The sequence below is a fragment of the Balaenoptera musculus genome, chromosome 3 (genome assembly GCF_009873245.2).
Source record: "Balaenoptera musculus isolate JJ_BM4_2016_0621 chromosome 3, mBalMus1.pri.v3, whole genome shotgun sequence".
Taxonomy (NCBI): Eukaryota; Metazoa; Chordata; class Mammalia; order Artiodactyla; family Balaenopteridae; genus Balaenoptera; species Balaenoptera musculus.
In genome coordinates this window covers 134,624,372-134,636,401 of record NC_045787.1, presented here as the reverse complement: position 1 = coordinate 134,636,401, position 12,030 = coordinate 134,624,372, and the positions used below count along the sequence as shown (strand labels likewise).

The 12,030-nt window shown below is 48.5% G+C and overlaps 1 protein-coding gene across 2 annotated transcripts in view; it reads right to left on the bottom strand.

Annotated features, from left to right (window-relative positions):
* Nucleotides 1–7,251, bottom strand: part of SLIT3 (slit guidance ligand 3) — a 618,363-nt gene extending 611,112 nt beyond the window's left edge. For both annotated transcript variants that reach the window (XM_036848363.1, XM_036848365.1), the window contains exon 1: nucleotides 6,617–7,251. In XM_036848363.1, the coding sequence (XP_036704258.1) occupies nucleotides 6,617–6,813 (197 nt within the window). In that variant the 5' untranslated portion in view covers nucleotides 6,814–7,251. The remainder of the gene's footprint in view (nucleotides 1–6,616) is intronic.
* Between the last annotated feature and the right edge of the window lie 4,779 nt (nucleotides 7,252–12,030).

Here is a 12,030-nt window from a genome sequence, read left to right as displayed (position 1 = left end):
GCAAGAGCAATAAGACGTTTGAAATCCTATCATTTGGGAAAAGGATTCTGCTTGCTCTATGTAATAACAAGTAATGGGAGATAAGTTCAACCCCCAAACAAAGAAAAATTTCTTAGAACTGCTTTTAAAAATGGAATAAATTGCCCTAGGAAGAACTGAGTGCCTCACCACTAAATGTAATCAAACCAAGGAGAATGACCACTTTCCCCAAAATCGTGCTGGTGGAAGATTGACCTGTACATTGGTTGGAACTTGGACAAGAGGACCCCCTTCAACCTTGAAAATCCATATTTTTCCAAATCAGGTTTTATCTTGAGCATGCTATGGAAGGAAGACTACGGTCAGCAAGAATTATGGTAATCAAAATGATAGGAATATTTATAGAGGATGCACTATGATTCAGGTAGTCTGTATATTCAATACTCATAGCATCCTATGAAGGGGTATTATTATTATTCCCATTTTATAAATGAGGAAACTGAGGTCACCTGGCTAGTTAAATCGTAAACTGGGACTGGTGACCCAACTGGCTCTGGACTTCATACCTTTACTCACAAAATTATTCCTTTCTCACTTCCCATTCCTCTCAGTATTGAGGATTTTTAATCACACACTCCTGACAATGTTTCCGAGGGAACTGCTATATCAAACATGGTGCTAGCAACAGACCTAGGAAGACCACAGAGAGTGGGAAGGAAAGCATAGCCTTTGGCAGACCAGCACTAGCAGTAGTTACAAAATAACAATCTAGGTCTCCAAGCAGAGGATTGCTATTATGAGTTCTTCCCACCTGAGTGAGACGGATTTAAATTGAAGGCTGGAGAATCACGAACAATGGAGAGCCTTGAAAACGCAGCACCGGAAACCACAGCAGGGCACCCTCTGATCTACTGTATCCAGAACGAGTGGTGGTTCAGAAAACCTCTCAGGAAATACCATACCTTGTTACTTTTTTGTTTTTGTTTTTTTGTTTTTCCAGCAGTTCTAAAAAGGGTTAAGACCACCTTACATAATGAGGGTGGAGCATGCTAGTAAATACAGCTGTTTCAAGTAAAAGCAGTAACAGAGGCAGACACGGGAAGTCAGTAAAAGGAGGTATTTAGGGAAAGACGTAAGGAATGAGCATTGAAAAAAAAAAAGTCAGGGCCAAAAATTCCCCATGAAAATCTGACCCCCCAAAATAAATAAATAAAATGCATTCCTTATTTAAATATACCACAAAGCAGCATGCCCATGGAAAAGATATAAACCACTTCAACCGTAATCCCCGTTTTATGGATCGGAGGCCAACCTGGGCTTAGCTGGGGAGGAGAGGGAGGGAACCAGGCACAGGGAGACTGGGCAGAGCCGACGTGCAGGCGAGGAACTTGCCTCGACAGGCACACTTCAAGTGGGCATCTCCAAACTTCCAGCTGTATGGGGCCTGAGATGAAGAAATGGAAGTAACAGCTGTGGTCACTATCATTAAGAGTTTGTGGAGGCCTATGCGCCAGGTACTGTGTTAAGCACTTCCTGTGCATTATTTCATGTAATCGCCCCCCAGAGGACCATTTACTCTTCGCCCTTTACAAGTAAGGAATGGTAGGTGGAAAAGCAACGTACTGGGCATTGTGCTGAGCGCATCACATGGATTGCCTCGGGCCACATTCACAGCATTCCCGCAGGGCCAGTGCGATTATCACCCCCCTATTACAGGCATGGAAATATGGTACAAAGGGATTAAACAGACCAGCACAGAGGAGTGGAGTGACCCGCCCCAGGTGCAACAGCAAAGAGTAACAGAGCCAGAATTTAAACCAGAGCTGTCTTATCTCCAGAGCCCAGGCCTGAACCAGAAGCCATGGGGCTCTGAAACCTTCTTGCACGACCCACTCAGTGCAAAAGATCCCACAGCTCTCGGACCCACTGTTCTCACTTTCCAGGGGAGAAAGCACTCAGTGACAACAAACAGAACTGGGGAGAAACAAAACAACAATCAAAGTGGCAAAAATGCCAAAATAAACAAGGCCCAGCTCATGGCAAAAGCAAAACTTAATAGTGAACCTACAAATACATCGATTAATACAAGCAGAGCAGCGATCAAAAACCACAGAGAGTGCAGGATAATGCTGATGAGCTCCTGATCAGAAAATCCTATGGTTTAAGTGTTCAGGATTTCTAGCTCTTTTCATGGGCATGTGCACAGTAGGAGTTTTGCACGGTTGCTAAGCAACGTCTGGCAACCAGACTCCAGAGTGGATCACTCATTATGAGTCCTTGGTAACTCTAGTAAGGCAGTAATTTTAGTTCATGAAAGCCAAATTTTAGAAACCCTTAATAACTCATACAATAGGTTACTAATAAGTAGCCCTTAGCCATACATAAAAAATGCAGATCTATAACTGCCCAGCTTTCACTTGTAAGAACTAAAGAAAGACTTGTACTTTTGAGATTCATCATTAATTTATTCAACACATACTTGTTGAAAACGTACTATGTGCCAGGCGCTGTTCTATGCTATGGGGAAGACGCCCCTGACAGTTCACCAGTGAACTACAGACTATACACAAAAAAACCACAGACTATACTAGAATTCTACTTTTAGGAAAATGAGGCTCAGAGAGGTAAAGCAATCTGTTCAGTGTTGCACAGCACACTGGAGGCGGATATGTTCAGCTGCTCACGTCCAGGCCAGTAGGCTCGGCAGGAGAACACTGCTTCCCGGAAAGGCCACGTCCCCATGGTTGGTCAAGAGAGGCCCCATGATCCACCAGCTTGCCCCCGGTCCTCTGAGCTAGCCCCGAGGGCTGGGAGTACCAGGATGCAGGGCTTGGCTGTTGAGCATCTTGGAAAGTCTCCCACTTGACCTCAGGACCTCTGTGGTCAAGTAAGGGAAAGCCTATGACACGGTGTTGGTTTTTATTGGATCCAACCACCGGCGAAGCTTGCCGTCATCTGGAGTGATGGAGAAAATTAAGTTACCACATTCTCACGTTTCAGCCTTTAGCCTGTATTCCTTCGCAAACAGGAAATGTTTATTTAAATACAGCAGTCTCCAGCACGTTCCAGAGCCAAGTGAAAAACCAAAGATGTCCACTCTTGCCCCACTCCACTGTTCAGGCCACCACCTCGCTGCGGGTGAGAAGTGGGCCTCGTCCTGCCTTTAGGCAGGACGAGGCAAAGGGGCCCTGCGTGAGAGTTCATTTTCATCCGTCTCCTCTTTTTCCAGGCCGAGATTGTGGTTGGAGAAGAATTACATCTGTGGGCTCCTTTTGTACTCAGAAGGGTAAACGCAACATCTGTTTACTCTGTGCTCCATGGTAAATGTTTTGTTTCAGGCACCACCATTCACTTCCTCTCCCCTTGTCCTCTATCTTTGCTCCATGGATAATAAATTACACTGAATTCTCCTCTGCGTTTATTTAGCTTTCTTGTGGGTGTCACCTCCCCATTGAGGGAAAAAAAAAAAATTGTCGGTAGTTTATAAACAACAGAGAGTTTCTCTGTGTGATGTGCTGACATTATGGAGAATATGCTAGAACACAGACCCCTAGCTCTGATACCAGCTTAATTATGAACAATTTAACAGGCCCCATTCCAGGCCTGAAGCAAAGTCCAAATGGTGACCACATTATCCTCATGGACGTTTGCTTTAATGGCGTGCCATGGGTGGACAAGGCCTCAGAAGTCAACACTACCAGAGCAACAAACCCTCCCTCCCCACACACACACACCTCTTCATAAAAGCCTCTTTGGGAGACAGAACAGCAGGAACAGAGAAGGGAGAAAATGTTTCCTCTTTGTTATAAAACACAACATAAACATTTGACATCAGAAAATGGATCTTAGGAAGGTTCCGAGCATCTGATAGCAGGGCTGACAAAACTTCGCCACATGAAAAAAATGAGCCCTGAGAAGTTGAAAGGCTCACTAAAGGAAAGTTCCTTCTTCCATCGTTTGCTTACATTCTTTAAGTTGGATTGCTGGTTTTCTTCTGTATATGCCATGATTTTATATACAGTTACTGGAATGCAGTGGACACTCAAGTCATGTTTGTTGAATGAATGAAGGGAGGAATGAATGAAAAATTCCTCCCTAAAGAAATCCTTAGCATAGCTCAGAAATGCCACCGCCCCACAAGAGTTTGCAAAATTGAAATGTCACAGGTGAGTTGACTGTGACAGGGTGTGGGGTGATGCAGGAGTATTGGGACTATTGGGAGGCTGCACCTAATCCCTGCAGTAACCCTGACCCAGGCTGCTTGTAAAGCTGCCCCCTCTCCTGGGGAGGGAAGAGACTAGAATGAGAAGCCAGCCGCATCACCCCAACGCACCCCAACCAAAGAGACATCAGTGACCAGAACCAAGGCAGAGGAGACTCAGATATTCCAAAGCACCTCCTACTTCGCCAATGCCTGCCGGGTGGCCATGACAGCAGGGGGCCCATGGGAACGCCCAGGACTCCAGTCTCTACCCAGTCTCTTCAATTATAGAGCAGATGGGCAGCCCCCAGCTGCCTGGGTCTCCTGGGAGAGGTACCACGGTGGCATGCTGGCTGCAATGCTGTGCCTGCAGCTTTTGAAGACCTCCTACATGCTAGAAGGAGAGGGGCCCACTCTCCTTGGTGTCTCAAACATGCAACATGATTTTGAATATCAAAGAGAAGTAGACTCAAGACCCCAAAAGGAGAGCTAATGTCAAGGCAAGTCAAATGTTTGCAGGGTGTACCTGAAGCAGCAGCAACAGCTGCCTATTTTAAGACCCCAGCCCACGGAGAGCCCTGCCAGGACCATCTACTTATAGATCTTGGCCCAAGCTGAACCTTGTTCCAAGGATGTCCAGCAGCGTGGTAGGGGGTATGGACTTAGGAGCCAGACGTGCTCGAGTTCAAACACTTAACTAGCTACTACATGACCTTGAACAAATGACAAAAAGGCTTAACTGTAAAGTGGAATAATAAGCATTACCTTTGTAACTAATGATCATGGTAGAGATTCAATAAGATAACACATGTAAACAAACTGAGGCACAGAAAGCATTCATTAAACATTAGCTACAGCTATTATTTCACTAACTCATGTGGCTGGCCCTGGTGTTGAGGAGGGAGGGGAATTTAGCTTATAAGTTACAGGTTTCCAAAAATACCACTAAAACAAGTTTTTCACTGGCATGGTAGAATATAATGTCTGAGTTAAGCTGTAGAAACCTGGATTCTGCCCTTTTATTGCCATCACCTTGCTGTGTGACCTTAGGCAAGTCATTTCACATTTCCAAGCCTCGTTTTCTACACATATTCATGAAGGTTCAGCTCTAACCCTCAAGAATTGTTTGTTTCAACCCCACAGAACAATCACGGCACTTGAAAAAAATGTCTTGAGCCAAAGGTAAAGCTCCAGGAGAAAGGAAGGCAGTTCTACTGAGTCTCCGCTCAGGGACACATAAAAAGTAAGCGGAAGAGAAGTGGAGGGACAGGAGGTGATTAACAGGAATAACACACTCTAGGACAATACATCTTAGTCTCTTGCCCACTCTCCTCCAGACTAAAGTCAAGAAGGCAGAATCTTGAAAACCCACGCACCTACTCTAAGACATGTGCAGAAGGGGGCAGTGGGAGAGCAAGGCATGCAGAAATCTACCAGCTAGAGCAAACCCTCACCCACTTCTGGGCTGTGTTCCCAGTCCAGTTCCAACCCCCTCTACCATTTCCCCCTCCTTTCCCACTCCCCAACTGCAGGCTAGGAAGAGCCCACACCAGAGTCCAAGTTTTGAAATTGGTCCGAGGATCAAAATGATAAATGTTTCCAAAACGTTGACATATGAAAAGTAAATATTTGGTTGCACAATTGGGGTTAAAACGAGGGTCAATCCACCCCACTCTCCAAGCGCCTCTCCTCTTGCTGCCAAGCCCAGGATCCGAGGCTGAGTGCGGTTTGTAAGATTATAGCGCTGGGTCTCATTTAAAGGGCTGTCAGCATTTCCATTCTCCGGCCCGTTTGGGGAGGCATTTATAACCGAGCCATAAAAAATTCACCGGGGCTGCAACTTGGCATCTCCGAGGCCGCGCTCCAGGCAGGGCGGGTTTTGCAAGCACCCACTCTGAATTGGTTCGGTTCCTCAGAAGTTAGACCTTCAGACACACTCTCAACTTTCCTCGCAAGGGCAGCCAGAGAGCGGCTGGCCCATTCTGATCTCCAAGCCGGTCACAGTCTCTCAGGCCCTCTCTCCTGTCTCCGTGCCCTGACGCCCCATCACACTTCAACTTTCTCCTTCGCTCCCTCTTTAATGAGCGCGGACCCCTTACCCTCACCCTGAGACCTCCCTGTCTGCAGTGTCATCTCTCCTTGCCTCCTGCCAGCATTCTCCTTGGAAGCTGTCAGCTGGCCCTGCGTCTGGCACCCTCACCCCTGGAGAGACTCTGCTCTTTGCTCATCACTGGGGTCCTCGAGACCTCTCTCCCCAGACCTGCCCAAAGCCACAGACCCCCAACTCAGAGAGTGAAGGATCCGATGCAGGAGAGGGTGAAGGCAGAGACTGCAACTAGCGAGGCCAAGGAGAAGGAAGGATCTGGCGCCGGGGGCCCCCTCTGTGGGGCCCAGGTGGGTGGCCCGGGTGAGGCAGGGCGGGGCGGGGGTACTCACAGGCGCTCGGCGTTGCGGGGGATGCCCCGGGGAACCGCCCGGAGGCCCAGCCCGTGGCAGTCCACGCTGGCGGCGGAGCAGGTACACTTGGTGGGGCAGGCGGCAGCGGGGGGGCCGCTCAGAACACTCGCCAGCGCGAAGGCCAGCACCAGGCGGGCGCGCACCGCGGCGCCTTCCTCCGTCCGCCCGGGGGCCATAGTGTGCAGGGGCCCGCGCCCGGAGGAGGTTGCCTCGGCGGGGCAAGACGCGTGGAGCCCACGGAGGTGCGCTGGGAGCACGGGCGGCCTGGGGAGCGGGCGGCTGAGTTGGCGCGGAGGAGGAGCGAGCTCGGCGCTCAAGCGCACGGGGCGCGGGCGGAGCGGGGCGCGCCGGGCGGCGGCGGCGGCAGCAGCAGCTCCATCGGCGGGGCCGGCGCTGCCCCGCTGCGCATCGCTCGGAGTGCCCAGGTGCCGAGCGCCCCCTGGCCCCGCTGGCCCGCGGCCCGGGGCGCGGGCCGGGTTGGGGACCTGGGGCGAGCGCAGTGAGGCACGGCGCGCCGGGAGGTTCGGCTTGGGGCTGGGCTCGGGAGCGCGGCGGCGGTGGCGGCGGCTGAGGCACGGGGCGAGCGGGTGAGCTGGCCGGCGCTCGCTCTCTCCATTCACTGAGCCGGGCAGACACCGGAGACGTGGGGCCCACCCCTCCCGCCCCCCAAAAACGCCAGCTCCGCCTCCCATTGGCTGCGCCGCGCGTCATGTCGACTAAGTTGGGAACTTTGCTGGAGCAACCGAGAGCTCGAAGGGAGGAGGCAGCGGAGGAGGGAGCTCGGCCAGCAGGGCCCCAGAATTGAGGCTTGCTTACTCACTCTGGGGAGCCAAGGACTGACCAGGCTGGTGGCCCTGAGCTGGGCATGCTACTCAGTATTCTTTCCTTCTGTCCCAACACCGGCCCGCAAGGGGGCATTTGAGTACCCCGACTTTATAGATAAAAACTCAAAGTTCAGAGAAGTGAAGTGACTTGCCTGGTCACAGCCACGAGGGACCCCAAACCACGGCCCTCTCATTCACCCATGTTTCACTTCACAGCCCATCAAAGCCCATCAAGCTACCTCATCTACAAAGATCCTACCTCATCTTGGCCAAGATCCACTTCTTCCCGAAGGACCTACTCTATTGACACTACTGCACTCCGTGGTCACAAATGTTACAGAAAATGGTCACCTGAGTGGTTCAGGTCGCTGCTGGTAAACCCTACCCATAGGCCTGTCCTTCTTTGCCCAACCCCAATGCCTGGTGTGCTCTAAAAGTAGGGATGGCAGGGCCTTGGACCCCTGGATTGACAATGCTGTGTTCCTAGTCCTTGAGCTTCTGCCTCCTGACGAGGTGACTCTGGGTCAATTGTGTCACCACTGAGCTTTGGTTTCCTCAAAACAAGGAGGCCACAGCCCTGTCTGGGCCCACCTCACTGGGCTGTTTGGAGCATCAAAGAAGAGAAAGTGTTTTTTTCAAAAGAGTCATTTGCATGCAAGGCATCCCTTCTGCCCCCAATGCCTTCCTCTTCCAGTGGCCGCTCAAAATTGGCCAGGTCTGAGCTTTTCCAGATGCTGTGGGGAGGGGCGTGTGTTAGAGGCTCCATAAATACTTGTAGGAATGATTCTGTTTGTTTGTTTGGAGGGAGAGGGCAGGAACTTGAGGAAGTATTGCCCAGACTTCCTTGAGGTCTGCTCACACTGGAAAAATCTGAATGAGCCCTGTACACACACACACACACACACACACCCCATCACACATACCCACTTGTACACAAACATGCTTACACACTCACTCTTATACACATTCACACTCAATCACATATAACACATGTGCACATGCACGCTCACACACTCACACACCCCGTGTCGTCGACAGCAACTACGCTCCTGAGAGTTCTTCCCTTTTCTTTCACATAAATGCTATTCTGATTCCTTCTACTTCATTTTCCTTCAAGGGAACTTTGAACTGCTTGGACCACATCCTGTGAATATATAGTAGAGGTGCAGATTTTATTTTATTGTACTTAACAGATTTTCAAAGTTTTAGCTGCAGGCACCCAACTGTACGTACACACACACACGCACACACTTCAGCCCCTCCATCATTCATAAACACATTAAGTGCAATTTACTGCTGTTATTCTTGGGAGCAGCTTGCAGTACAGATGCTGTTGTCATCGCCCTCTGGTGGTCATAGAGGGTCTAGGGGTGACTTCAGCATTTAAGAACTCTAAACATCCTTGCCTCTGAAGCTTTCCTCCAAACCTTGAACCAATTTAGTACCAGGACTGAGGCAGATGAGAGAACTGGGCAAAGGCCCAAGGGCACACAAGCGTCTCAGACTGTCTGGAGCAGAAAAGAGTAGGGTTTTCTTTGTTTTCCCCAATGCACACTAGAGCATGTTTTGCAATCCCTTCAGGCTGGGCCTGGGTCTGGGCTGTAAGCACAGTATATGTGTATGTGTGTGTGTTTTGCAGTCCCTTCAGGCTGGGCCTGGGTCTGGGCTGTAAGCACAGTATATGTGTATGTGTGTGTGTGTTGGGGTGACGTGGGTTGTTTTCCATTTAAGCTGCTGGGAGGGGGGTTCATGAACCTGACTAGATCTTTAAGTGACTTCACAGGCATTCAGGTTTGCTTTTCCCTGGGAGAGCCACCTTAGAACAGAGCCCAGAGTCAATCAACCCAAGGAAGGAGCAAGTGGAAGAAACAGGAGGTGCACAGGACACTGGAAGCCCAGAATCATGGAGTGTTTGGGCTGGAACAACCTTAGACATCACCTAATCCATCATCTCTGCAAGTGTCTTCTGATGATGACTAGTTCCACATGTTTCTTCATGGGGGGGTGGAAAGCTTCCTTGGGCAAAAATAGAGTAAGAAATGCTGTTCGCTTTCACCTCACCAGATACAGATAAGTGTATTTAAGAGTCCTAAAATAAAGAAAGTGGCTTAAAGTTTGTTTAATTCAGTTTCCCAGTATTGCTGGCCCTTTTACGTGTAAACTTAATACTCTTTTGGAATTTTTGGAGAACCCCCAATAAAATTCATCCCTTGTATTTAATAACATGGAAACTAAGTCCCAGAGAGGGGAGGGCACTGGTGCAAAGTCACCCAGCTGATCAATGAGAGAGCCAGAGCCAGAACCCAGGGCTCCCCATGCCTAGAATGGAGCTCCATCCACTGCCCACCCTTCACTGATTCCAAGGAATCTGCAGAATGTGTCAGCCTCCCCATGGAAGAATTACTCTCCCTAGAGAAGTCTAAGTCCTTATGAGGTCAGGCTATTGGGTAGGACTTTTTATGTCAAGTTCCAGAGATGGCTTTTATACTCTGTGGTATGAGTTTCAGAGTTCCAAACAAGTCTCCTGGGATTTTTGGATTTTTTTCCAAATTAAAGAAAAATGTTCCCTTTACTTTTCCATAGACGTCTCAGAAGCAAACTACCCACCCACTCCCCCAGGAAAAGCCACCTCAGACTTTACCTGTTTTCTGTCTCTCGGTGTAAGGCACCACCATTCACATGGCCGCTGTAATCGCTTGAGGTTTTCTGGGTGCAGCAATAACTAACTAATTGAAGTAAAAAACATATATATGACTTTTTAAGCAGGCTTTTGGGTGGCATAAAAATTTAAGGAAAAAAATGAAGAGGGAGATTTCAAGAAAGACAAGAACCAAGGCAGGAACTAGGTGCCAAGCCTAAGATTTCCAGGTACCTAGGAGGAAAAGACTGCTTGGCCTGCTTACATCATGTGATCACCCTCTTGGCCAGAAAAGACAAGAACCCATGGGTGACGGTTCTTTGCAAACTACACTCAGCAGGGCAGGTAGGAGTGGTGCTCTCAAAGGAAAATCAGGGAGCTATTAGCTAAGAAAAGTAAGGGGAGGCAAAACAGCACCGAAGCATCTTCCCTCTGCCTCATACCACAGCCATTCAGTTCCTGAGTCCTGTTAATTCTTCCCCATGATGATCTTCTGAATATGTCCCCTCTTCATCTTTGGTCCTCCTGCCATTGTTCAGATCCTGTTTTCATACATGGCTGTTGTTCACATTGGTCCCCACATTAATTCTCTAACTTTGTTTGTTTTGCTCTACCAATCCATCTTTTGCTCTGACGATCAAGGGACCTTTCTAAAATGCAGATCTGACAGTGCAATCTTGAACTTTGAAATAGATTTCTGTCCTTGCCACCTCATCTCCCACCACTCTCCCACACCCACTCAACATCCCTCCTGTAACATCCTTTCCTGTTCTTTCCTATCTGGCTCCCCCAGAGTCAGTTTAGCTGTCAGTTTCTCTAGGAAACCTTGCTGGGCCAGACTATTAGATTCTCTAGGGCAGTCACCATATATAATCCATTTGTTACAACATTTTCTTATAAAATTTTTCAAACATTCAGAGACATCTAATCCATTTTTGCATGCTTGATGCCTAGAGGTACAAATAAATCTTTGACATTTGATGAATGAATAAATGAACAAATCCATGAATGAATGATCTTCCCAATCAGCTAGCATATTTGATAATCTCTTGTTGTAGTTTTACTTATTTTGATCAACATTGCTTGATCTTTGGGGGAGAAAGAGGTTACATTCTTTCAGAATTTCTGGGAGGTTTTTTTGCTAACTATATACATTCTCTCTCATTATGATATGTTTTCTCCTACCCCACTGAAACTTAGCATTTATACTGGTCATTCTCTAATGAATTGCCCAGATCACTCTCTGCCCACTGTCACCCGGTTCTATTCCCAAGGAGGCTGACCTTAAAGGACTGTATCACCTGCACTTCCTTGGGTCTGGTCATGTGGGGAACTAGCAGGATATCAGAGAGCTGGAGGAGGGAGGCCAGGGCTTCCTCCACAAGGGCTTCAGTTTGGCAGTGGCTGCCTTCCTCGACTGAAGGTCATAATTCATGTCCTCCAGACCTGTCCTCCAATTCCTAGTCCCATCCCCTTGCCTCTTTGGGGGTAGGAGTGAGAATAGCTTCCTGTTATGCTAAACCCGGCAATCCCCATCCCTTCGTGATTCCTTAACCTTTGCCTCATCTTTCTAAATAGTCCCCTTATTAAACTTTCTTCAATTACTCCTTTGAGTTGTGTCATCCATTGCCAACCAGGGACCCTGAAACTAACACACTACTCACTGAGCCAGTAAAGCAGATCTCTAAGGAGTAGTTGAAAAGGGAGGGGAGGGAGAGACGATGAAAACTCCAATTTGAGATTAAGACTGTGATCCCTATTAAATGCTCCTGGGAGAGAGAACAACGCATGTATGTGAATTTTAGGTCTTTTCTGGAGAACAGGTTTAAGGGAAAGGTACCATCAATCAGACCATGTTTTTCAATGCAAAGTCTTCTTTCTCTCTCCTCTGAGAAAGAACGAACAATAAAGGTTTACTGACAGTTAATCTA